The sequence below is a fragment of the Staurois parvus genome, unplaced genomic scaffold (genome assembly GCF_062004578.1).
Source record: "Staurois parvus isolate SC_StPar_1 unplaced genomic scaffold, SC_StPar_1.0 ptg001686l, whole genome shotgun sequence".
Taxonomy (NCBI): Eukaryota; Metazoa; Chordata; class Amphibia; order Anura; family Ranidae; genus Staurois; species Staurois parvus.
In genome coordinates this window covers 371,755-399,536 of record NW_028319482.1, presented here as the reverse complement: position 1 = coordinate 399,536, position 27,782 = coordinate 371,755, and the positions used below count along the sequence as shown (strand labels likewise).

General features: G+C 39.4%; 1 protein-coding gene across 6 annotated transcripts in view; it reads left to right on the top strand.

The window, feature by feature from the left end:
- Nucleotides 1-27,782, top strand: part of FAM131A (family with sequence similarity 131 member A) — a 144,386-nt gene that overhangs the window by 61,371 nt on the left and 55,233 nt on the right. For 3 of the 6 annotated variants that reach the window (XM_089663429.1, XM_089663430.1, XM_089663433.1), the window contains exons 2-3: nt 17,883-18,007; nt 24,779-24,856. The exons of 1 other annotated variant lie outside the window; for it this stretch is intronic. In XM_089663429.1, the coding sequence (XP_089519555.1) occupies nt 17,883-18,007; nt 24,779-24,856 (203 nt within the window). The remainder of the gene's footprint in view (nt 1-17,882; nt 18,008-24,778; nt 24,857-27,782) is intronic. 2 more of the 6 variants (XM_089663432.1, XM_089663431.1) reach the window with 1 other exon arrangement.

Genomic DNA, 27,782 nt, shown 5'->3' with positions numbered 1-27,782 from the left:
TTTCTGGAGGGATTGTGCAGTCAAACGTGGGTTTTGAATTGTTTTTCTCACAATCCTGCGAGCTGTTCTGTCTGATATTTTTCTTGGTCTTCCAGATCTTGCTTTAACTTTCACTGTTCCTAAAGACTGCCATTTCTTAATTACATTCCGAACAGAGGATATTGACATCTGAAAACGCTTTGCCATCTTCTTATAGCCTTCTCCAGCTTTGTGAGCGTCAACTATTTTCAGTTTCAGTTTTCTAGACAACTGCTTAGAAGAACCCATGGTGCTGATTGTTGGGGCAAGGTCAGATAAGTCTGGGCATTTAAAACCTTTGAGATTGACATCACCTGGTCTGCCCAGACGATGATTGAGAACAATCCATGACACTGGCAGGTCTCAGCTTTGGAAAGGGGGCAGTGCATGCTATAAATTCTGCAGGGTGCCCAAACTTTTGCAGACGCCATTTTTTTGTTTTCTGTTATTTTGAAAGTGTAAATGATGGAAATAAAATCTAACTTTTGTTGACATATTATAAGAATGTCTAATCTGTAATTTGATGCCTTTTGGAGATTTTTCCATCTTTCCTTGGCTTCTTTATGCACATTAATACAAATTTTTAGCTGGGGTGCCCAAACTTTCGATCCCCACTGTATGTGTTTTCCGATGGTCTTAGGCGACCCCTGGGAAAGTGTCGTTCGACCCCCAAAGGGGTCACGACCCCCAGGTTGAGAACCGCTGTTTTAGGTCTTCCCCCTTTGTCAGTTCCAGGACTCCTCCTCTTACTCTGATATTATTTCTCCTTTCTCTATTTTCTTGCTCTTCCATCCTATAAAGCAATCTCTTATATTCTTTTCTATCTTCAATTATCCATTTCTCTAATTTTGGGATGGTCTGAGCTTGGGCTTGTACCTTCTCCTCCACTTCCTCCACCCTAGTTAACAATTGTCCCAGATCTTCCCGGATCATCCCCATCTCTTGCTTTATTGAGTTTTCCAAACCTTTAAACATCTCCGCCATTTCTTTTTTGTTAGGTATTTGCATATCTCTTTCCAACTCTCTCGGTTCAATACCTTCCATTTGGTTATTATATACTGGGCCCAGGGAAAGTCTCGGGCTATTATCCACACTTATATCCAATTCACTTTTTTCAATTATTCCCTGAGTTCTTTCTGGGGTAACATTTCCTTGTGACACATATTTCTTAATTGTACCAGTTTGGGTGTTCTTAGGCCCGCTCCCTTTGATATTTTTACCTTTTCATGTTGTTATTGAAATTTTTACTCTTGTTTCATGAAACTTCAGTTCTCTTACTCCTCCCGATCTTCAGACCTATCCTAGGAATCCCCTAATTCTTTTATTATCAGGTTGAGTTTTTAAGGCACTGTCTTATTCTGGGCACTTAGGAAACTAGCGCAGGAACTCAATATATATATAAAAGTCTAATATACAAACCCAATGTATATGGCGTGTAAAAGGGGACCTGTAGGCAAACCCACGGTCATCACTCACCCACCGCGTTGGAACCTCACTCCAGAAGTAGTCCTCCTCTGTATTTATGTCCCCTTATAGCCTCTTGAAGGGATTCCTAGGGGTCTCACGTAGTTCATGTAGCTTATCTTCGGATCACAAGTCCTCTTAAATTGGAGTTGATATGCAGGTTAGTATTTGAATAGAGAAAGGAGTAGTGTAGGAGGTATGCTATTTAGCCGTATTATGAGATTGGAGATATAAAGTTATAAAACTTTTTAAGGTTGTAAGGTTGAGAATGGTATGGAGGTGATATGGAGTGGAGGTAGGTTAGGTAGAGGAGACAGGTAGATGTTGTACAGATTTAGAAGTTGTGTATATTGTGGGGGCAATATGTCCTTTGCTCTCAGCCACTTCACCCACTTGCTCTGATGTCGGGCAATCTCTCTCCTCCACAGAGCTCCCAGAGCTCCTCCGCGGCTTCCCACGTGTCGGTGCCGCTCCAATGCCTTGCCCGTCTCACTGGCGTCTCCCTGGCAACCCTGCTCCTCCGAAGCCACCGCGCGACGCCAGAGGATACCACGAGGCGTCCCTCTCTCAGCTCTCTCCTGGCTCCAGGCTGCCTGACCGTCTCCCTGGCAACCCCACTCCTCCTCGATAGCAGCTGCAGGGCATCGGGGGAAAAACCCCGAGGTGTCCCTCTCCCGGCTCTCTCCCGACACTCTCCTGGGACCGACCGTCCTTGGGCCTCCACGAACCCTCTCCTGCAGGTGGGTCTCTGCACTCAATCAATGCTGCTGGCCATTCTGTCAAGGACTCATAGGGAGGATAAACGAGGGGAGGCTAACGGAGAGTGCTTACTACACCCTCTCCCGTGCCGCCATGGTCAGGCTCCACCCCCTCAGGTCCTCCTCATGGTATCCTTTCTGACCAGTTTCTTCCTGGCTCTTTCTTCCAAGTTGGAGTGATGTCATTATCCAGGTAGTCTGTGTTGTACTAAATACCTTCCACTTTTTAATAATAGACTTCACTGTGCTTCTAGGCATTGATAAAGCCTTTGAATTTTTTTTGGATTCATCTCCTGATTTGTGCCTGTCCACAACTTTATCCCAGACATCTTTTGACCGTGCCTTGCCACCCATAATTGACTGCTTGCTTCAGTTGTGCTACCAGAGACTGAAATGCTCCAGGAAAGCTCTTTTCATGCTGAGCTAATTAAAATGACCAAAGCTGATCACTGTTGAAAGCCATGTAACATTTGGGAATGTTTAGCTCAGTGGTAGATATGTTTGCAAGTGAGTTCACACTAGTCAGACTCTTTCAGGGCTTGGTAGCCCACTTTTATTAAAAGGCAAGAAACAAAAACACAAAAGTCCAAAATAAGCTTTCCCACACGGGTTCTTCTCCAGTAGTAAATACAAATGAAAAATGCTAAGCCTCCTGGCTACTCCTTATGGTCAGCAGTACCTCTGCTGATATAGGTCTCCCAGACCACTGGCTATTCCTGGCGCACCGAGCCTTAAGCCCTTTTGATGCACAGAGCATCTGTCTCACACAGAGACTCAAAGGCAGCCACTGCTCCAACTGCACTCCAGTCCCCCCTGCAACTCTCAGCAGACCATCATTACAAGGGCTGTGAGCACCAGGGCCCACACCCTGCTGGTTGACTACAAAACCTGGGCACTGGATTAGAGATTTCTTCCCTCCCAAGCCACTTTGAAATCTCTGAACTACGGCGCCCATCCAGAAAAATCCAGAGAAACCTGCAACAGCAGTTTTCTCCACTCAAAATCTATGCTCCTCAGTTCTGCACTCCACACATGTGCAAACCCTGTGTCCGTTTCCTGACCATCTCTACCCATTTTCATCCTGTGACAGGGCCCTGCACTGTTACAATATACATATATGGATGGACTTTTGTCTTTTTTTCAGCTAGACTAACTATGTAACTAATATATATATATATATATATATATATATATATATATATATTTACGAAATTATATACTATATTGCAAAAGTATTGGGCCGCCTGCCTTTACACTCACATGAACTTTAGTAGCATCCCAGTCATAGTCCGTAGGGTTCAATATTCTGTTGGCCCACCCTTTGCAGCTATAACAGCTTCAACTCTTCTGGGAAGGCTGTCCACAAGGTTTAGGAGTGTGTCTATGGGAATGTTTGACCATTCTTCCAGAACCGCATTTGTGAGGTCAGACACTGATGTCGGACGAGAAGCCCTGGCTTACAGTCTCCACTCTAATTCATCCCAAAGGTGTTCTGTCGGGTTGAGGTCAGGATTCTGCAGGCCAGTCAAGTTCCTCAACCCCAAACTCACTCATTCATGTCTTTATGGACCTTGCTTTGTGCACTGGTGTGCAGTCATGTTGGAACAGGAAGGGACCATCCCCAAACTGTTCCCACAAAGTTGAGACTATGAAATTGTCTTGGTATGCTTACTCCTTAAGAAGTGGAATGCTTACTTCCAGTGAAGTTCCCTTCACTGGAACTAAGGGGCCAAGTCCAACCTCTGAAAAACCACCCCACACCATAATCCCACCCCCTCCACCAAACTTTACACTTGGCACAATGCAGTCATGCAAATATTGTTCTCCTGGAAACCGCCAAACCCAGACACATTCATAAGATTGCCAGACAGAGGAGCGTGATTCATCACTCCTGAAAAGACTTCTCCACTGCTCTAGATTCCAGTGGTGGTGTGCTTTACACCACTGCATCCGATGCTTTGCATAGCACTTGGTGATGTAAGGCTTGGATGCAGCTGCTCAGCCATGGAAACCCATTTCATGAAGCTCTCTACACACTGTTGTGCTAATCTGAAGGCCACACGAAGTTTGGAGGTCTTTTTAGATATTGACTCTGCAGACGGTGACTTCTGTGCGCTTCAGCATGTGCTGATCCCGCTCTGTCATTTTATGTAGCCTACCAGTTTGTTATAATACCATGTACAGTTGACTGTGGAATATTTAGTAGCAAGGAAATTTCACGGATGGACTTATCGCACAGGTGGTAACCTATCACAGTACCACGCTTGAATTCACTGAGCTCCTGAGAGCAACCCATTCTTTCACAAATGTTTGTAGAAGCAGTCTGCATGCCTAGGTGATTGGTTGTATACACTTGTGGCCATGGAGGTGATTGGAACACCTGAATCCAATGATTAAGAGGGGTTTCCCAATACTTTTGGCAAGTGTTTGTGTAATATATTTACTTAAAAAAAATAAAATTAAAAATCAATCACCATTTTCAACCAAGTAGCATTTCTGCAAGGTTTTCTTGCAGTGAGATAGCAGATTCAGGACCTGAGACTCAAAAAAAAAAGTGCCTTAATTCTTCAGATTGAGCCTTACCTCTTACACAGAGCAGTGCAGGTGGCTCATATTGCATCACGGGGGCTGTTTTTTTGTTTCATGATGACGAGAGGAATGGTTTCAGCAACATAAACAAACATATAAATATGTTTTTGCAGAAATAGTGTTTAGGATTTCTACAATAATAATTTTTATGTGGATATTTTAGTTGCAGGTATGGCTTAACAGAGTTCCACTTTAAATGTTGAACATTTTGCTTTCCTACATTCTCTGATTTCTCTGCTCATACCCAGATTTATAATAGCACTTTGTTTTCTGTTTCTACTATTCCCTTGCATCACATTGGTCTGCAACTTTCATCACATTGCAGTGCAGAACACTTATGCAAAGCACAAAACAGGCATTTTACATATATTCCTCAATAGCTACAAATGATATAAATACACTTTCTATGCAAACCCAGATATTACCTTGTAAAAAGTAATAATGACATCATCCCTATGTTGCACATAGCCTGGGCAGAGAGCAGAGCTGTGGGGGAGGCTGTGTTCAGCAGATCCCACAGAAGATTTCAGGCGAGGAGGGGGCAGAGACAAGACCAGTCCAACCACACAAGGAGAGAGAGCAGCAATAACTGGTCTTTATAGAGACAAGTTTTAGACTGGATTATTGCACAGATCTGGATGAAATGCACAAAGCATACCAAGATTTGATGCAAGAATCCACATGCCTCTTGTATTTAGACGGTATTTTACTTATCCTGGGCTTCAACTTTACTTTAGTTTGATGTAATATTTTCTTTTATTTGTTTTATATTTCTCATTTCTTTCTAATCAAATCCTGTCATTTTCACTCTTCAGCTTCCACATTTTCTATTTGTATCTGTTTTTTATCTTTTCATATGACATTGTATTCACAGAATACACTCTTAATTATATGGTGCTAACCTATAAAGTCAAGTACTTGCCATTCACAGCAGCTGTCCAGGGCCAGCTTAAGCAGTGTCAGGAGGAAGATCCAGCACTAGTCAAACTTTGACGCAAGCTGTCAGCTCTAATAATTCCAGTCCCACTGTCACTATGACACCTCCCCTTTTTAATTTAGTTATTTATTTTAGCTCAGATACAGAATGGTATTCATGCTATTCATTGACTAAAATCAGATAAACGCTGGTGCCAATAGGAATATATCTCCTGACAAGTGGATTAAAATTGTATAAGTTTCCCTCTAATTGGATATAAGCAAGTTTTTTTTTTTTGTTTTTTTTTAAATGCTTAGGTCTCTCTTCATTGGGCCTGATAGTGCTGAATCTGTAAAGGTGTTGCCTTTAATTGCATTACAGTGTATTCAACCACTTTAAAGAATGGGTATTCTTCTAATAATATTAGAAAGATAATATTGTTCCAATAAATCACTGAAAGGTAATATATATTTAGTAATGGGACATTTTAGATTGTAGCTGACTAGAATATAGTCTTATTCAGTAAATGCAAATATCAATTACAACATGCAGAGTGGAGGGACATGACAACCAAACAAAATTCATACAAGATGAATTCTAATTAGTCAGTATGGCTTGGCTAGAAATACAAATGGGTGACTGCAGAAAGGCTTCTGTTTGTGAATTTTCCCATTTAGCTCACTAGGCCAGTTTTTTTTTTTTGTTTGTTTTTTGTTTTTTTTTTGAGCTAGCTCTTAGATTTTGAGAAAATGTATCTATAATTCTTATGAATTATTGTACCTTCTGCATTACTTTTTACTCAGAAGGATAGGCCTTAAAGGGTTAGGTCAACTTTATAGCAAACGCTGGAGAGAAACGGCCGAACTCCCTGGTACGGCCACCACTCCGAAAATTGGAAACGGCTTACCGTCAGCACGCCAAATGGGTGGAGCCTAAGTGCTGAAGTCATGCTGCTGCTTCCAGTTTTCAGGGTGGCAGCTATACGAATGAGTTCATCCGATTCTCTGTTTGTCAATGCTGGATTAGTTTCTGTGGCAATTTTGGAATTTTATTTTACTTGATTATCAATAATTATCTACACTATATACAATAATTTTCCAGCTCTGTGTGGTGAGCAATTTTTTTTATACAGCATCTTGCCCAGGTGGTCACCCCATGCTGCTGAGGCATGAAAACTGAGGGTGATTGCCATAGAGAGCTTGAAGTTGATTTATATCACGTGCTGTGTTTATCTGCTGCCTATTGTCCAGGGAGTTCATGGTGGTGGAGGAGTAGTGGCACAAATAGGTTCCATGCACGCTGGGCATTTTCATAACACTGGTAATGTTCGCTGTGTAAAGTCACGTTAAAAAGTGAGTTTCTTAGCGTTTTTGCATTAGTGCTTAGTGTTTTGCCACGTTTTTTAGAGGTATGTTTGTTTTTTTTTTCTTTTTACCAAAAAAAACTTTTTTTTTTTTTTTTTTTTTTTTAGTCAAAAGTCCAAAAACGCTGGTTTACCACCTTTTTTCAGCACTAGGGTTTTTACAGCTAATAAAACTCCTCTAGAAACCCACTAATTGTTTTTTTTTTTTCCAGTCAAAAAACATTGATTACAGTCTGTGTGCGTGGACACATAGGATAACATGCTGGGGGGCTTACTAGCTGTAGAAAAAAAACATCAAAAGCCAAAAACAGCAGCTGTAAAAACGTCCAATGTGCATGAGGACTTATATCTGCACATGGTACAGTCAATTTTTCAAGGTGGAAGATACCGAAGTATGATTAAGGCACAGATCACAGAATGGAATTTTGATTGCTTGTTTTTTGTGTGCATAGAGGTGAATTACCATCACTGTTTAAGAAATGTATTTAATCTTTTGCTTGTATATGATTGTTTGCATGAGGCTCTGCACGATTCGTTTTAAGATCATTTGGATGGCGGAGATTAATTTTAAAGGCATAAAGATGATCTAACCCTTTAGGTGACTTTGGTGACCAAGGCTTAAGGGCCTTTTCACACTGATGTGTTTTTTTTTCCTGCATTTTTAACTCAAGAAAAATGTTTCCCCCTTTAAATCATATGGGACTCTTCACACCAATGCACTGCGGGTGCGATGTGTTTTGAATAACCCTGCATGCCGCATTTTTTTTTTTTTTTTTTGAACTGCACCAAAAACAAATCTCCCCGTTTTTGACATGAATGGAAAATCACATTTGCATTATAGTGCGCATCACATGTCCAAATTTTCACAGGTGCAGGCAACCATAAAAGACACTGGAACTGCATCTAAAATGCAGCAAAAACTCATGCATTTTTACCACGATTTTGCTACAAAGCAGTGTGAAAGAAGGCTAACCCTTCTAAAATGTTTGTATTGAGGCATATTTTTTGTGATTGTACACTCTTTTGTAAATAAGTCCTGTTAGCATCTTCATATATAAACAGTCTAAGCTCAGAAGCTTTTGTGTCCCAAGGATTTCATACCGCAAAGATTCTTCTTCTAAACTAGTGACAGATATCCGCAATGCATGAATTTTATATGTTGAACATCATTTTTTTGCTGAAGCCTTCACTGTCTGAGAATAAATCATAATAAAGACTTCTTTCCAGGAGCCACTCAGTACTATTGTTTTTATAGATGTTGTGCAAGATATGTTTTTCTAGGTAGTAAATAATGCTGTTTTTTCTTCTTTTTTTTTTTTTTTTTAGAACAATAACTTGAAACATGATTTTCAGGCATGGTTCTCATATTTCTGTTGTGTCTATATTAGCAATGCATACAACTGAACTAGTCTCTCTACAGTCAGAAACTGAAATTAAAGTAGGGCTTTTAATTTTGAATATAGTCACGGAGGGTTATAGCCCCTGTCAGTTTATTTTTTGCCGTCTGTGTCCCATTGGGGAGATTTCCCTTCACTTCCTGCCTTTTATAGCCAAAACAGGAAGTGAGAGAGAATCCCCAAAATTAAAGGAATTCTTTGGGGATCCCCAGGTCACCAGAACTAGTGTCCCCATTGGAAAAAAAAATCCCCTCTATTACCTTTCTGGGGACAACCCAAAATTTGGGGATTTTCTTTACTTTCACTTTTGATGATGATGGTAAACAGGACAGATGGGTTAAATCTCCATAACAGGGACACAGACAGCAATAAAAACCTAATAGGTGTTCTATTTCCTCTCCACTCTATCAAAAACAAAAAAAAGGTTTTGCCTTTTGGTTATACTTTAAGTCTTAAAATGTATACCTAAAGCATGGCCTACTTCAGGGCTTAAAAAAGCCACTCGCCCGCGTGTGGCAAGCGGCGAGAGCGGCTGCACCTGCGATCCCATGCATGCGCAGTTGGATCGGGATTTTCTTGGTCCTTACTGCGCCTGCGTGACCCCGGGATCCCGCGCACTGACAATTTGTCTGACAGAAGGAGACGTTCTGGTATTGCTGAACAAATTGAATAAAGAGTGGTGGCAGGTCAGGAAAATCGGAGATAGTGAAAACACCAAGCCATTCCAAGTACCTACCCTTTACATCAATGAGTTGATAAGTCAGCGAAGTGTGGGACACAGAAACAAAGATAACGAAAGCATAGGTGATATAACTTTCCTGTATCTTTTTAATAGTTTTGGTATACTGATTACTGACATTTCAGTTTTGGACAAAGACTTGCAAAGGGCAATGACTTTTTAGATCTCTCTAAAACTTTGACAAGACTTCTTCCTCTGATTTGCTAAGTTTGTTAACTGAAATGTTTTACGTTCATTTTACATAACATAAATCGCAAAAATTGTTCAGTTAAATTAATACAATTTATTGGCTAAATCAGTGGACAATATTTGTTAGGAATTTTGCCTCACCTTTTCACCCTACTGAATTAGCTAATATTTTGTACTACGTTTAAGTGCTTCTAATGCCCAATTTTTTATAGGGGTTGAATTCAGTTGTTGTTTTTTTTGTTTGTGGTCTGTATTCCCACTGCTGAGATTCACCCTCGAAAATGAACATAGATTTGAGCCCATTAATGATTGAAAAATCAAACAAATGCTTTTACAATGAAAATTTACAAATAAAAAAATGCTAGTGTATGGCTTAAGAATAGAACATTCCAACAATTTCTCATTTGGGAAATTCTTATGTATATACCAGCTCCCCTGTACTCCATTATAATGATATCACATGTATATAGTAATGATTACTGTGTACATGTAATATCACTATAATGGAGTACAGGGGAGCTGGGATATACATTACTGTATACATGTCATATCACTATAATGGAGTACAGGGGAGCTGGGATATACATTACTGTATACATGTCATATCACTATAATGGAGTACAGGGGAGGGGGGATATACATTACTGTATACATGTCATATCACTATAATGGAGTACAGGGGAGCTGGGATATACATTACTGTGTACATGTAATATCACTATAATGGAGTACAGGGGAGCTGGGATATACATTACTGTGTACATGTCATATCACTATAATGGAGTACAGGGGAGCTGGGATATACATTACTGTATACATGTAATATCACTATAATGGAGTACAGGGGAGGGGGATATACATTACTGTGTACATGTCATATCACTATAATGGAGTACAGGGGAGCTGGGATATACATTACTATATACATGTCATATCACTATAATGGAGTACAGGGGAGCTGGGATATACATTACTATATACATGTCACATCACTATAATGGAGTACAGGGGAGCTGGGATATACATTACAGTATACAGCTTTATATTTTGGACTCTTCTAAAGAAAAATGTAATTTCAGTAAAAGGGGAGAAATATGAGGGTTGCCATTGCAAGCCACCTTCTGCAACAAATGTTGGTCTTTTCTCCTGATGGCATTCGGGGTTCCAAGTCAGAGACTTAAGATAGTTGTATGGTAGTCATGTTGATCTTTTGGTCTCAACCCTATCATTTTTAGCAGCATAACCATCTCCTTTTATGATGGACTTTCATTAATTAAATCCCTGGTTGACACTTGGATGATGGAAGAGAAGCTGCACACAGCATCGCTGTGCTCTTTCCTACTGTCAGCAAGCTTGTTGTAAACATACATGCATTGCTGCAGAGTTCAAACAGTTTAGAGTGTTGCTGTACACTGCATCACAGGAGCCTAACAAATGCTGCTATGTATACTAGTTCTAGCGACATTTAAAAATGTTTCATTATTTATTTTTTTTTTTTTAATGCATACATAACTTTTGGAAAATTAACAAATGCATAACATTAATTGATGTGTTTCTTTTCTATCTGCCCGGAGTTTAGTTTTAATAATCTGGTTCTGTAAATATGTCACAATGGGGATTGTAATGCTCGGAGGTCTTCCAAGATTCATCTCTTGCGTAGACTCACTGGGTGTCCATGGAAATTATTTTAAGGTCTTGGCATCAATGCAAAACACATCATATCAAAAGTGAAGGGATGTGGAATCACTCTCATCTCTTCTGCATTTTCTGCTTTCTTTGTTTTTCTTCTATTGCCATCTCTCTATTCCAAAACATACTCTTCCTCTTGTGTTATTCTATGAAGGAGAGCTCCAAGCAAAAATAATATTCTGACCTATAGTAGGAAGAAAGCCTTTATCAGACAACATGCTGCTTCCATGAATCCTGAAAAACACAACGGCCATTAAAGGATAACTGAACCTTTACTTCACACTGAGACAATTGAATCAGATAACTAAATCTTGTACAAGGGTAAAGATAAGGCAGTGCAGTAGAAATGAGTTTGCAACCAAGCAGAAGCTGCATTTTCCTTTTTCTTCCTGCTCCAGTGTGCAATGGGAATATGAGTAGGCGTTGTCTTTTGGCTTGCTCTACATTCATGACTATGCTTTGGAATATCGCAGACCCTCTCTCCTTATTTGCCACCAAATGACATGCAAGGGGTAAAAAGGTGCTGTTTGAGAGGTTTTGTGTCTTGGTTTTGTGATTTTATTAATGGATTAAGAACTTGGATGGGGTCTACAGGTGTATGGGATTTAGAACTGTAGAACTTAAGGAAAAACGTCTTAGCAGCTATGTACAAAAATCTGAATAGCAACAGTCTTTTCTTGAAGAGTCTCAAAGACTCTTTCTGGTGTACCTCCTCAGACCCCAGATGATTGCTCCTCTTCAACCAGCTGCACTGAGGGTATTCCCTGGGAAAGGGGGCCCAGAAGCTGCCAATTTAGCATAAGCACAGTCCCAGATGAGAAGCTAGTTGGGTCTTGCACCTGACTGCCCTCTCTCCTTATCTGGCCCAGAAGGTGTAAGAGTACTCACACTGTCCTTTCCTGTCAGATTAGTGGGTTGGCGGCTGCCATCAGGCCTTTTGCAGGGCTGGCTCCTCCCCTGCTGCTCAGGATGTCCTCTCCAGGAGATAGTGGCACAGTGGAGGTCCTCTTCTCCAGCAAGTTGCCTGTAGGCAAGCCCCCTCCCTGAGGTCCCTCCGAGGCTCCACACTCCAGCCTTTCTCACTCCGTCTTCCACCCAACACTGACTACTGCCCTATAGGCTCTGTGATATTTTAGGGTTGCCTTTGCAATCATGGCCAGCCTCCTGCCAGGGAATTGGCCAGTGTGCCGCAAACATGCAGATCTGAGCCTCCTCCCCTCTTCCAGAAAGATCGGGTTGCTGGAGAGGTGGGAGGGCTCCAGAAGCTCTGACGTTCAGAATCTCCCTAGCCTGCCCTGAGGTGAACTCCTGCCTCACTCACAGGCTGACTCATCCCCAGGCCGCAACTCTGCCTCTATATAACAAAACTACCCAACTAACCTGGATACCATTACACTAATATAGTTACATATATAATTAAATACCCAGCAAATTATGATACAATTTGCTCCTGCAGGGGAAAAAAAATTACTTCCTGATCCCCCGAGAGGCAATCTGATATTCCCTGGATCAACTTTACCTATAAATGTTAGTAATCAGTTATATTCTGTGTATCAACAAGAAACAATCGAGGCATTTTTAAAGCAATCCATTGAGCTGGCCAGAACCAACTCTTGAGGGAATCTATTCTACATTCTCACAGCTCTTACTGTGAAGAAACCTTTCAGTATTTGGAAATTAAATTATTTTTCCTCCAGATATAGAGTGCTCCCTTGTCCTCTGTGATGACATCAGGGTGAATAGCTCTACACCAAATTCAATATATGAACCAATGATGTATTTATACATGTTGATCATATCCCCCCCTTAATCTCCTTCTCAAGAGTGAATAAATTCATTTCCTCTAATCTTTCCTCATAGCTGAGCTCCTCCATGCCTCTTATCAGTTTGGTTGCCCTTCTCTGTACCTTCTCCAGTTCCCCAGTGTACTTTTTGTGAATTGGTGCCCAAAACTGAACTGCATATTCCAGATAATGCCTTACTAATGATTTGTACAGGGGTAATAGGATATCTCTCTCTCTGGAGTCTATAACTCTTTTAATACAAGAGAGGATTTTGCTCTTTAGAAACCGCACCTTGGCATTGCATGCCATTATTCAGCTTGTGATCTACAATTTAATTCCAGACCCTATATCTTTTATAAATATATTAAAAAGTAAGGGTAGCACTAACAACCCTAGACCATTCAAAGTATAAATCATTAACCACTACTCTTTGAATACGATCTTTTAGCCAGTTTTCTATCCATTTACATACAGATTTTTACAAGCCCCTAGACTTTACCTTACACATTAACCGTGTGTGGGGAACTGTGTCAAACGCTTTTGCAAAATCCAAGTATACCACGTCCATGGCACCCCTCTGTCCAAGGTTTTGCTCACCCCCTCATAAAAAGAAATCAGATTTTTTTGACAACTTCTGTCTTTCATGAATCCATGCTGTCTGTTGCTTAAAATATTTTTTTCCAGCAAGAACTCATCTATGTGTTATCTTATTAAACTCTCCAGTATCTTCCAACTATGGAAGTTTTAAACTAACAGGTCTGTAATTACTTTGTAAAGATTTTGACCCCTTTATAAATATTGGCACCACATTGACATTAACCAAGTCCAGTGGTACTATGTCAGTCATTAAAGAGTTCCTAAAAATTTGAAACAATGGCTTTGAAATGACAAAGCTCAATTCTTTAAAGACCTGTGGGTGTATGCCATCCAGTGTAGATGCTTTATTCACCTTTTTATTATGTCTAAATATTTCTGGATCATAGCAGTTGTAAGCCAATGTGCATCATGTAGAGCTGTGTCAATACCATGCCCATTACGGCAGGAGCTCCCCCATACTCATTTGTCTATACAGATATGAAGAAGGTATTTAATAAATGTGCCTTCTCTCTGTCCCCAGTCACCCACTCTAGATTATTTTGTAAAGGGCCTACATGCTTGGACCTGACCTTTTTTTTTTTTTTTTTTTTTTTTAATGCATATTTTTTATTTTCATACAAATGGTACCAATTCCAATGGTTGTTTGTAACATGGGAACCTTCTTATCTGCCATAGTCCTCCCCTCATCTTTCCCCATTCCACCCACCAACAAGGACTGACCCGTCTGATCTGTCTGCCCTATTATAATCTAATTCTCCCTCCCCCCTCAATCCTAGTTTAATTACTCCTCCAGCCTCCCCATAAACCTCTCCCCCAGCACAGCAGACCCCCTTCCATTTAGATGAAAACCATCTCTAGCATATAGGTTGCACCCCAATGAAAAGCCAGCCCAGTGTTCTAGAAACCCAAATCTATCCTATATATACTTTACCCTTTCTCAATCAGGGTTCAGTTGATCCCTAGGGTTCCTCTAGAGACTGTCAGGGGTCCCTTGACCAGTGATGGATTGATCTCCTTCCTGATGGGGCCCACATAACTGGTACCAACACCACTCAGCAGAACCGCCTAAATAGAACCTATAGAGCTTCTCTCATTTCTAAGGCAACTAACCACTGACACCAGTGATCATGCTCATTATTCGTTAAGAGGAATATTTTTCTCACTGACTGCCACTGTAAGGAGCATTCATCCCACTATCCCCCAATGTTTGGGCGTTCTTAAAGTGTAACTAAACACAGGCCTTGCATTTACTATATCTGGTCACCCATAGTACTCAGAACATGGAAATGCAATTATTTTTGTAAGTATAAACTGCTAAATATCTTTTCTCATCAGCAGTATATAGCAGTCTTGTGACTTCATTCCCTGTCCAGTGTCCACTGGTTAAAGGTTGTAGGAGTTTTCATTCTCCTCTGACTGTCCTATGAACATGCTCTACTTGACCATCTGAGCATGCTTTACTGCATATACAAACTGATTTTACTGTTGTAGGTTTAGTAACACTTTAACTGATCACCATTTTTCTCACGGACCGCCATTGTAATGTTCATTTTTCTCACGGACCAGCAATATAACAGGTGCAAGGAAACCCTTCTCTTATTGACTACCAGTGTGGTATAGGTGTGGTGCTAATGAATGAAGAGCTGTAGAACCAATTATTTTTAGCAAGGGTTCCCTGAGACTTGAATATTCTTTCAAGGGTTACTCCATGGTAAAAAGTTGAAAAAGGCTAACTTGGAATATTTTTATAGGGAGTGAACTTCAGTGATAATTTGTTTACAGAGCAGATTCATCATACACTGGATCCACCACCATATACCTCACTTTACAGTATATAAATTTTATGTCAATATACTTGGGGTCACAAAAAAGCAGCTATGCACTGGTAAGTGTCATTGCCCATGCTTCACAGTTTTTGAGATGAGAAAGGGTATACATTTCAGTACAAAGTATATAGGCAATGAACTCGCACCTGCCATGCTCCCATATACTGTATGCTGCTGAAGAATTAATAGGCATAAAGTGGTTGACTAAACTAAAGGTGTTTTTGTTTTTTTCCTTTTTACCTCTGCTTACATGCCCTGTTTGGTTTACTACAACACTTTTGATAACTTGTTGAATAATGCATTTTTATAGAGGAAGCACCCTCAACTGTAATCTCCCTTGGTACAGATATGTAATGCAGAGGATGGTACCTAGAAGGATGAGACTTTGTCAGCTCCATACACAGCAGCAAAGCCAGCTACTCTTTCCTTCTCTAACCTGGGTATTGGAAAAAGATTGACCAAGTTCCTACAGCCTTATACTGTACACATTTTACTGGTGATCTGTATTCTGACCAGAATTCTCCGTTTAATCACATACTCTGTGCATACAGTTTTGCTTTGAAACTAGATATGTGAGGGGTGCTTGGACAGGCAGCAGTTCACTAATCGGATAAATGGCATGTTTTGCCGAGTCTGTCAGTGACTGGATCAATGTTAACCATGCCAGAACAAGATATCCAAATGGTCTTGAAAGCTTGCAGCTGTAATCTACTCAATCGGTAAAAGGTATCATTTAACACTGCATAAGCAAGGGTTAAAACATAATGGTAATTTCAAGAAAGGTTGTGCCATAATAGGTATTTACAGTATGTTCAGGGAAAGGGCAACTGAAAGAGAGCCTTCTGCTGCAGAGATTTGAATTACAATGGAGCAAAAATTTAGCTTTCCACTGCTGAATACTTGGCAATGGCAGCAAGAAATCAAGATATGATTTTATATTGGTTCATATGCAGTATGCTTGCATTAATTTGTTTTTGAATACAGGATGCTGTAGATTTGTTGTTTTTTGTTATTCCGCATGTAGGCATACAGCCCTTGACACCCAAAGCAATACTTCCCTGCAAGGATTACCTGTTTTACACTGAACAGGAAGAGTATTGTGTAAATGATCTTGTATGAAATAACTGGTGTTTTTGCCAATGAGAAAACAATGTGTGGCAAAATACAGGGCAAAGTCATCTCTTTGCCTCATCTGCCTAAAGGCACAGCCCTGTTGGACCTAATAGCCCTGGTAATTGTCTCCAAATAGCTGCTATCAACAAAGTCTGTGAGACCAGGGGAGAGGAGCCGCTACAGGCAGGACCACACTGGGTCGAGCATGGGCTCCGTTATGTGTTTAAAGCGGGTGCTGCTATTAAAATATATATATATATATATATATATATATATATATCTTTTTTTTTTTTTTAACCTTACTTTTGCAGAGAATGTATTAAGGTAGAAACCCTTTTGTCTTTAACTACTTTTAAAGTGGTTGTAAACCATCACATGTACCCAGTGAAGTGAACAGCTTCAGGTGATATACCAAGATAAAACAAATCCTCCTACATAAGTTGTGCCTGCTTATCTATAGCTGTCTTTCCCCTACATCCATTCAAAGTGCAGAATTTGCACACGATCTGTCAGCGCTGAAAAAGTTACATCAGTGAGTAGAGATCTGCAAGCTAATTGGAGGGAAGAGAGACACCCTTGTCCACACAGCTCACAGGAATAGAGGTGAGGCTGTCAATCTGCTGGAAGCCCCTCCCCTGTCACCATTTTTCTCTTGATGTCCGTACAACTCATCAGAAGTGATTCATGTGGATAGCAGAAGAATAAGGCTGCAGACAGAAATTACACTTGGTGCTCCTGTATTGAGACAAGTCCGCACTATAGAGGGGTATGCTTTGTTCATATTTCATGTTTGAGGTTTATAACCACTTTAAGACTTTCTTTCTCTAAGTCTGTGTCCATGTGGTGTTTAATACAAAATTCTGTCTGACTTACCAGTTTTGTCAAAGTTGTGTCTTGCCAAATCCTTTCTTAGACTTTCTAAAATGTATGTGTAGTAAATCAGAATAATTCATATAAACATAACAGAAGTCATTCTGTAAGCAGTGATAAATAACAAGGATCTTGAAAGAAACATAAGCCAACCGTCTTCAAAATGAAATATCACCATGGAAAAATAAATGTTAGTGACATGCTTGGATGACAGGTTTTATACTAGAAACTATTTACAGCAAACAATACTTTTAACCAAAAGGTATATTTTCCAGTTATCCTGATTTTCTGACAATCCGAAGTAGATGTATGTGTTCTTTGTTTTTTTGTTTGTTTTTTGGTTTTTTTTTCCATAAAAAAGACCCTGATTTGTTGCTTGTCTCACACTGAATTACACATATACACACCTGCTATTAACAGAGTCTAATTAGCCTAACAGAGTCTAATTAACATTTCCATATTACTATTAATGCTGTCCAGTACCATGAGCACCCATCCACATAGTGTGGATGCTGCTACACAGTGTTCATATTTACTGTAATGTCTACTTGTTCCTGCGTGTTCCCCCAGTGGAAGCCCTGCGTTTGGAGTGGCATGAAGGGAGGTGCAGTGCTGCCTTTTATCACCAGAAAATGCCGTTCCTTGTAAGAAGCTTTAACCTGCGAGTCCCATCGGAGAGCCAGGAGTTTCTAGAGGTGACAAATGGTTTGCCTTGCTTTGATGCTTGGCCTTTTGCTCACAATAATTAAGCACTGCAAATTTAAGCCTTTTAACTCTGGCATTGTTGTGCATGGACAAGCATGTGTAAGCTTTTTGCTGCTTTTATAATTTAATAGCAACTTAGGGGTAGCTTGATATAAACTGGGGAGAGAAAGTGATTAGGCCAGGGTAACCCTTAAGCACCATTTAGCATGCATTAATGACATACAATATTGTTGCCACTTTAGGTTGCAGCAAGTGTACTTGTGATGCTTGAAGTTTTTATTTTCACTTTGCAGCCAAATTGGGATAACACATACTTTATATTTGTGACATGTTATTCACCTATTCACCTAATCATAACTTAAAAAAAAAAATAAACTTTGCAGCTTACCGTTTTTTAGATGCTGTTGTCTGGAAACCCCAGCAAGTTAAAATCCTACTTGGCTCTCTTTGTTTGAGGGGCCTGAGGAAGAATTAACCCTCCATGTACTGTGCGGGCATATCTTATGTCAGGAATTGTAAAAATTAGATTTGAACACCATCTGACCTAACAATAGTTAGATTTAAAAGCTTGGTTTCCCCATTGTAAGTTATTGAAAGAGAGCTCATCATGTCCTAAGGCTTTTCTTTGGGACAGACTCACACTGAACTTGCTGAAAAAAGCTTGCAGTCAGACATTTTCTTCTAAGAAACGTCTGAAAGGTAAGAAATATATATATATATATATATATATATATATATATATATATATGTATATAATTAGAGCTGTGTGAATGGGAAACATAAAAAAATGGGTTTTCTCACATTTAACAGAAATAGTAAAAATACACTTAAATGTTACCTGTAGCTTGATGAATCAAAGCTTACGAAGTCTTTTTTGAAGGAAATCTGTATGAAGACTCCTGTTACTGACCTCTCATTCTGAAAATACAAGCTCTCTTGCTGTGATGCTGATCCAGTGGCTTCAGTAATTTCCAAATCACTAACTTGGAACAATGATGTAGATCAGGTTTTGTGCATCCACTATGAGTTTCCTAATTGGCTTGTCCTAGATTGGGGAAGCCACACAGGTAACTAACTACCTGTGCCAGGGAACAGAATTAGAATATAAATATCTCCATAACTGGTTTTTTGTAAACTTTTACGGAATATTTCCACTGAACAGATTTCTTCATTTTATGAGGTGGAAAGGGCAGGGTTTGAGCTTTTGCTTGGATCTTTGCTGCCGTTTGGGGGATTACTAGGAAGATCTCCCCAATCTCTGGACAGGATGTGAACCCAAGTGATATGGTTACAAGCTTTACTGCGCCTAGGTGTACAATCTGAAAGGCACAACTTCAAAATTGTTTCACAATACATTTTTGTGGGGTTTCCCATATGGTCTTGGAACTATACTAATCCAAAACTTTTCTGTTGAGAAATACATAGAGGGACACCTAGGGCCCTTGAGTGTTTTCTCACTCCACCCAAAATGGAGATATCCATTTTTTTGAAGGTAGGTCCTTAATTTTTCTCACAGTGAGAATGACAGCTGGAATCCTGTTGCTATACATGTTATTTCAGTTAATGTAATCGTACAACTATATACGTTGTAGTCAGAGCACAACATATCCTTCCTCCCTAACCAAATACATGTCAAACATGGCAAGAATTATTAGGCTCCATGTATCTCGACCTATCAGGATCATGGCTGCATTTCCTTCACATATCGGGCTTCAGGACACCTTTTATATGAATGTGCATGTTTTGGGTCAGTGATTATCTAAGCAGGAAAAAAGGACAAGGATGATGGCCCTGAAGCTAGCACCTAAAAAAACAAAACAAAAACAGGTCACTATGGGCGGCTCCCATTTTTTTTTTTTTTTTTTTTTTTTTTTAAATTTCATTTTTTTTTTCAATCCTGACCATTTCCTTTGTAATAAACTGGTGAGATGCAATATAGTAAGTGTACATACTGTACATGATACATTATTTTGTAGCTGTACTAAACCCTTAAAGAAACCCGGTTACCCTTTTTAAAATAAATACAACTAAAGACATTTTATACTCGCTTGTGCCTGCTTGTTCTTGGATAAGTTTGTTCAAAGGCTACAGCCTCCAGTAGAACTTTAATGTCCAACACTTTTGGGAGTTCCAAATGTCTTTGTCCCTGCCGTAGGCTGTGGTTTATCCACTGGCACCTATGTCACAACTGTGCCTTTTATTGACAGAGGCTGGCATATGGAATGGCAGTCTGCAGAGATATACCAGGCATCTGAAACACTTGGAAATGTATCAGAGGTGAAGATTCTGCTGCACGCAGTAATCTTTAACAAAGCTAGTATCTGGAGAAAAGACAACTCGGCGGTGTGAGATAAGATGGAGTATTACCTTAACTCAAGATCCTTCGACAGCCAGTACTCTGATACTATACTCTCCAGTGTCAGAATGTGGATGGGTGTGCCTACATCATGTAAAATGCAGGACCAGTGATGGCTGCTGGTCCTGCATTGTAGGTGATGATACCCATGGGAGGTTGAAGACCAGTAGGAAGAGAGGGTTCGGACTGAAGTATCAGTCGTTGGAACCAGCAAGGAAGATTAAGTTGTTGCTCTGACAGATCATTCTATAGCCAGAACAAATACTATATTCTTCATTTGATGTGGGGATGGGTACAAATTATTATTTTTTTTTTTTATAACATCCCAGAGCTGTTGAGAGATGTTTTCATGATTACCAGTTTGAAGACAAATATTGTACATCTCCTCCTCCTATACGCTGATCTAAATAACAGAACAAAAAAAAATACCCCTATACACAGAGAGCCAGAGCAGCAAAAAACAAATTCAGACCAAACACAACATCTAGAAAAAAAAGTGCATACATTCATTTCATTTATAGAAAAAGAATCCATAACCCATAAAAACCATTAAAGCATTCAAAAATCCCCATAATATATATGAGAGGCATCTACCCAGTTATGACTTGCACCCTCCTGAAAACCTACAGGAGCTGTTCACTGCTGTGGGGACAGTCTTGGTTTTGACAACACAGTGACCAAGCAATGGCAGCTTTCATACTTCTTTCATGACTTGGTCACTGATACCATTCTAGGCCAAGAGAGATTGTTACCATTTTAGTTAGCCAACTAAATAGATGCAAAGACTCGATTTTTATATTTAAAAAAGTAAATTTATATATAAGCATTGCATCCCTTTTTTTTTTTTTTTTCTTTTATTACTGGGTATAAAAGTCCCTAACAGTGTAGGCCTCTCCAACATTTCTAGCAAAGCGTCCTAATGAAATCTGGTCCAATTGGGCTGTGAATAAAAGATAATTTAAGACACACTGATTGGACTTTGTGTAGGAATCCACCATAATTCAGTCTTCATTGGCAGGTCTTCCACGTAGCAATGATTCTCATTCCTTTGTCAGGTAAATGCCCGCTACTTATGAGAAACCCAGTACTGACAATTGAAAGTGCGTTTGGGATATTTAAATCAAAACCCTGTTCTTTTTTCATATATGACTCGCAGTTTAGGAATACCAAGCTCTTGTCCAAAAAGTACACTGGTCTAAACAAGAATGTTTCCAGATTTTGTAATGACAGAGCTGTTAAATCTATAAATATAGCCTACTAACAGTTTGTCTCAGCATCTGAAGCTGAGGGAGCTGCTAATATGCAAATTAGGTGATCTCCAAAATCAGAACAATTTGTTTTCCATTCATGTCCTGCATTATTAAATCATTGGGAGTGTGTGTGTAATAACTCACCTCTTGTTATATCCCAATGACTGACACGTGAAGAAGGAAAGTTCATAGGAGCAGGCAGATTTTAAACTGCTCTTACTCCATTTTTTTTTTCCCTTTTTTTTAATTAAAAAAAGATGGCTGATTTTCTAAAATTGCATTTAAAAGGTCTGTATAGTCTGTCAGTTAAAACAGTGCTCAGTAGAGTTCACTAATACAAGCTGTATATATTGCCCAAACACGGCCTTTTTGCTTCTTAAAGGGGCTCCCATTTTTATTTTTCATTAGAATTCCACATTTATATTGTAAATAAATTATCTGCAGCATTATGATGTAGATATGTGAATGTTATGTATTTTAAACAAGGGTTTAACATTTGATTGGAAAATATCTACTGTGAACTAAACCCTGTTTTTACTTTATTAGTCAGCATATGCCTGTTAGTGTAGTGTCCGCTATACTGGCCCCAGAAATCTAAGGCAGGTACCCTTAAGGGCATGCACCTACCTTTTGTAATTACACAAGTGTCTGTTTTTTAACTTCTGTAATATGCAAATTTTGATACCTCAGAGCATTGTAAGTATCTGTCCTGTCTTTTACTGACTTCTGCACATGCATATTGGGTCATGTCTGTAATGGCTGGATTACTGGCCAATAAAAGGGTGTGGAAGGCTAGACGGGGCAAGCCAGCTATCAATATTGCGAATATTGGGGCCTCCGGGGTGCTACTAAGGCACGTTTTTTTTTGCTTTCCGAGGACAGTTTAGTTGCCTGTGCACCGTGAAATGCATATTTTAGAACAATATCTATAGCTGATCTATGCAACATATACAGTATCACACAATCTTCCAATACTAGTGCTATATTTTGAGGGCTGCAGCAATATTGCTCTGACAACAGTGGCTCAAAATATCCCAATTAGCCATTAGTAAACAAAGAAGGAATGAGTATTGTTTTAGCTGCGGAGGCAGATAATGACGCTGACTCTCTAACCACCAAAATATTTTCTGATGTGATCCTAAAGACCATATTAAGGAAAACCTGGATGAAGAGAAGTATGAAGGCTGCCAGTGTTGACCTCTGCTTCTTATAATTCCAGCTCCCTGGTTGCCATTCTTATGTAATGGCTTCAGTGCTTTCTAAGTCACTGAATCGGGACAAGCACACAGATCAAAGTTCTGACTTCAATGGCTGTCACCTTGTTTTGTGTCAGTGAATCACAAAGGTATTATTAACACTTTAATATTAATTTTTTAATCTATAGCGTGCTAACAATCTATGTATCATTATCAGCTTTATCCTTCTCCACGGATTATGTTTGACTTATCAGTGTTATGGGTTCAAAACACATAAAGCAGTGCCAAAGACTATAGTTCCAGTAAAGGGGGTAAGGCTGGCCAGAAAGACCTTACCACACCAATGCTTGGGCAAAGATTAGGTTACTACGGGGTAAACCCTTAAAGGTCCGATGAGTGCCTCTAAATTCATAATTGTCCTTTTACTGAACGTGGGGATTTTCCAGTTTATTGCAATATCTGTCTCATCCTTCCCTCCTTTTAATGAAGCTTGGAAAGTTAGGTGCTTCTCTTCACTGTATGATAAGAAATAGTGGCTATTACTGCAAATAAAAGACAGATGTCTGTTCATCTACCCATTTATGGTTTGCTCTAACAAACATTATTTCTTTATAGCTGTTAGCTATTTTCCTATATAAAAAAAATGCAACCCAAAGTTACGGATGACTTTTGGATGACTGCTCCTTTTTAAGGGGAGCCGGGGAAAACTGCTCATATAATTTACTATCTGATTGCACAAAACAAAGTTTTCCCAGCATAGTTAGTAGCTAGCTGGCAAACAAAAAAACTGTATAGTGTGGTCCTAACAGGGCATATATAGCAATGCAAAAATTGAGGGAACGTATGCCTGGAAGCAAAGGGTTCCCCCTTAAAGGCACAGCCATTTGGCAGCTGAAGACATCCAATGTGTCCCTGTGTCAGTTCCAGCAAGCTAAACAAAAATGACTACCACCCCAATGTATTGGGGCAGCTGCCATTTTTGTTTAGCATGCTGATTGCACAATCTCTTTATGGGTCTAACAAAAAATTAAGTAGGACCCAACTGATTACATAGTCTGGCTGAAAAAAAACAAAAGTTCAACCAGATTGGGTATAAATGGAATGGATTGTTTTGTCAATCCCTCACATTACATACCTTTTTGGTAAATCTACAGGATGTTCTACAACCAGATTGTAACACGTGATCAGCTCAAGGCATTCCTCTCCTTGATGTAATCCTTGATGATGTGATGCAATTTAGACCTTCTATCCATGTACTGTGTCCAATGATTGTGCTCTCTTTGTCTTCAACCTGCTTGTAATGTTTCTAAAAAATTATGGTGAAGGCATCTATAACTAGATTATGTCAAAGTGCCAACTAATTATAATGGTTAGATTAGTCAACCAAATTGTTTACTGTAGGCATTATATCAGATTAATAAACTGTTTGCCTTTTTCTTGCATAATTCTTGTGCATGAGCATTCTAGCATGCATTAGCATGTCTTGCAGTAAAGCGATAATTTGTAAACAAAGCAGGTTGCATTGAAGGTGATTCTTCTGTGACCTTGCCTTGTGGTGTTGGGGGTCTATCCGTCACCTTTCCAGTACATTTACTGTGATGACTTCAGACAGGGAAACATTTTTCTGCTCTTTCAGCCTTTCCTCTCTTTGCTTAATCTCCCCCTTATTTATTTTTCCTCTCTCTCTCCCCCACCTGATGTGTTCTCTTTGTATCCTGGGAGATTCTCTCCATGCTGAGGTTTCCATAGAAATTCACCTTGTTGATGTTGGATCTCAGTGAGTAGGTGGAAGGAGGGGGAGACGAGTGAGCACCACCTGTTATAAACTGGATGTGATGGAAAACTGCAGAGCATGTCGTTTGCCCCCCTTATATTTTTTGCAGAGCATGAAAAGCCTTACTCGCTTCCTGGCACCTATTATCGCAGAGCACTATATGCATTCCTCTCTTTCCCTGACAGAGCAACACGTATGTGTTGAGTTTGGAAGATCTGCGGCAGAACAGAAGAACCAAAAGTTTGAGCAGTTCTGGGGTTGTGGTATGTCATATGGGATCCATTCTCATTGTTATGATGTTCCACATCTCCGCTTTCTCTTCTCTCCTACCTTTTCTCCTGGGCACCGCCTCATTTCTTTAGTATCTGTTTGTTTATTACTTTTTACTAGAAACTTGCTAGTGTTCTATTGATGTCTGTAATAAAATTCAGTCTTTATCGTTGTGGTGACATAAGTAATAAACTGTATGTAGCACTATTGTGACCCATCTGTTGTACTAACAAGGACATGCTCTCTAGACATATGATCAACATACACAACTAATGCAATGTATTCATGCGGCATAAAATGTTGTATGTGACATGTTTTACTTATCATTTCAAAGCCTTCTGCAGGAGAAAACCATGATTTTTCCCATAGCTTTGAATAACCCATATGCAAAAAGTTATCTTTTTTTAAATGCAAACATGGCACCTGCCATTACAATGCACACTTAATTAAAGAGAGCTTTTTAAAGTGTTTATTTGTTCACATTACTCATGCATTGATATGTCTGAAATAGTGGCATATGAATGTTGTTGTGGTATAATGGAATGCACATTTTTATATGCTCAGTCACTATGACTATTCGTTTTCCAGGTTTTTTTTTTTTATTTTTCTATTTAATAATGGTCTTTGAGTTTGGGGTCATTGTAGATCCCTCTAATCAAGAAAGATTGGTGTCATATACAGAATTATGAGATGGCAGAACTTGTAACCAATCAGATTATGCCTTTTTATTCTTCCATACTGCACTAGATTGTAAAGCTTGCTGTATGCAGCAGGAAACAGTTATTTATTTTTTTTCAGACATTTTCACATGCCGTAAAATGTCCTTTTCATGTAATTTGCAAAATAACAATCTTCACGTTGAGTGCCACTGAGTCACTTAATGGGTAAAGTAGCTTCATTGTGTGTTGGAACTTTTGTTTTCGATCATTGCTTCAGTTGTCTAGTTAACCTTACTTAGGAAAAAGTACTTCTATCTTAAAGCAAATCTATTGTTAACCTACTTTGACCTTAACACTGTAAAGTTGCAGTAGAATGTCAATGCAAAAACCCAGGGGTACCCTAAGCAGACTAGGCTTCACAATGCAAGGAGGCTCTACTAAGCAAATAGGAACTTCAAGTAGAAAATGTAGCATTTTGCACCTCCCTTACCCAGCACCTCTCATCTCTTATAAAGATGAATAAGCTAGCCCATCACATTTAGTGACTAAGGCATGTGGTGCAATAGGAGGTGGGTCTGTAGTAATAATGTGTTATTACTTCGTGTCTGTCTGTAGTAATAATGTGTTGAAATTTTACATTGTTTTAGTTCATGACCGTTCACTGCTAAACCTCACACAACTAGGAAATTCAAACAGAACACATTTGATGGAACTGCATGTTAATGTGCTCAGATATAGGCAGTTTAAGCTTTCTTGCAAATGTTAACTCTGGTCATGCCTTCTCATGCCTCTGGACTCTTTTTATCTACCTCTTAATGTGATGTTTGGCTGCAGCGAATGGAAAGCAGATTTTAGAGTTTTGAGGGTGGGGAAGAACTCTTACAGGGATAACTGAGCTTGTCATATTATTTCAGCTGCTTATGTCTCCAATTCTTTTAATGGCTCTGGCAAGCAGTTTTAAATTCTCAGATTGATAAGTTTTATGTGCAGGACAAACTAAAAGGGTAATTTAGCTCCCCCCTTTCCCAGCAGCATATTGATATTTACCTCTGCCTTACACCATTCTGTACAAATGCTGCAAGCAAAATAAATACCCAGTACTTCTGGGAATGGGTGAGCATGTGGCTCACTCCCCCTCGCCTATGTGACAGGTATAGGTGCTTCATGAATTAACCTGCACTTTACTATGGGAAGTCCTTAGCCCAGTGTAAGCTCTTGCAACTTGGTATGGAACTTGCACAAGGCTTTCCTTTTCTGGTCCCAATAGCTAAATGAAGAAAGGCAAGTACGTGCGTCTGGGGGAGGGGGGGTTGTTGGGTAACCCCTTTTACCTTTTCCTGCATGGGCAAAGAAATGGTCACTGTAAATATTGCGGAGGGCAACCATAAATATATAGAATCTGGATGTAGAAACTGGGCATCTCGAAGTATTATTTACCATGGCTGCATCCAGAACTAACATTTTATTACACTGTAACTTTAATCCTCACACTGGCAGAGTGAAATCGTGTTGCTTTGTCTAAGTGGTGAATTACCTTTAAATCATATTGATTTTTTTTTTTAGCTGAAAGTTTCTGTTCAATTCTCATTGTTTTTAGCACAGATCCATGTGCTTCATCTGTTCTTCACTTTTTTTTGTTGTGGGGTTTTTTTTTTTTTTTTGCTTTAATTTATTTAGTTGCATTTAATTTATTTAATAACTCTCCTATAAATATAAAAACTGGAGGCAGGGCAAATAGATGTAATTATCTTTCATCTCATGAGCATCATTGTAGCAGAAGTTGACTTGTTGCTATGGGCAGAACCCCAGTCTGTACAGATCAAAGGGAAAGTACTTTTTTTTTTTTTTTTTTTTTTTTTTTTTTTTTTTTTTAAATCTCAGAAAAGTTGTTAATGTTATATCTACCAATACATGTATTTTGATATGTAGAAATACAGACAACCACCACTTACACTCACTGGCCACTTTATTATGTACACCTCAATTGCTTGGTAATACAAATTGCTAATCAACACACAGCATCATGGCAGCAACAAAATGCATTTAAGCATCTGCAAATGGTGAAGACGACTTGCTGAAATTCAAACTGCACATCAGAATGGGGAAGAAAGGAGATAGAAGTGACTTTGAAAGTGGCATGGTTGTTGGTGCCAGGCGGGCTGGTATGAGTATTTCAAAAACTGCTGATCTCCTGGGATTTTCACGCACAACCATCTCTAGGATTTACAGAGAATGGTCTGAAAAAGAGAAAATATCCAGT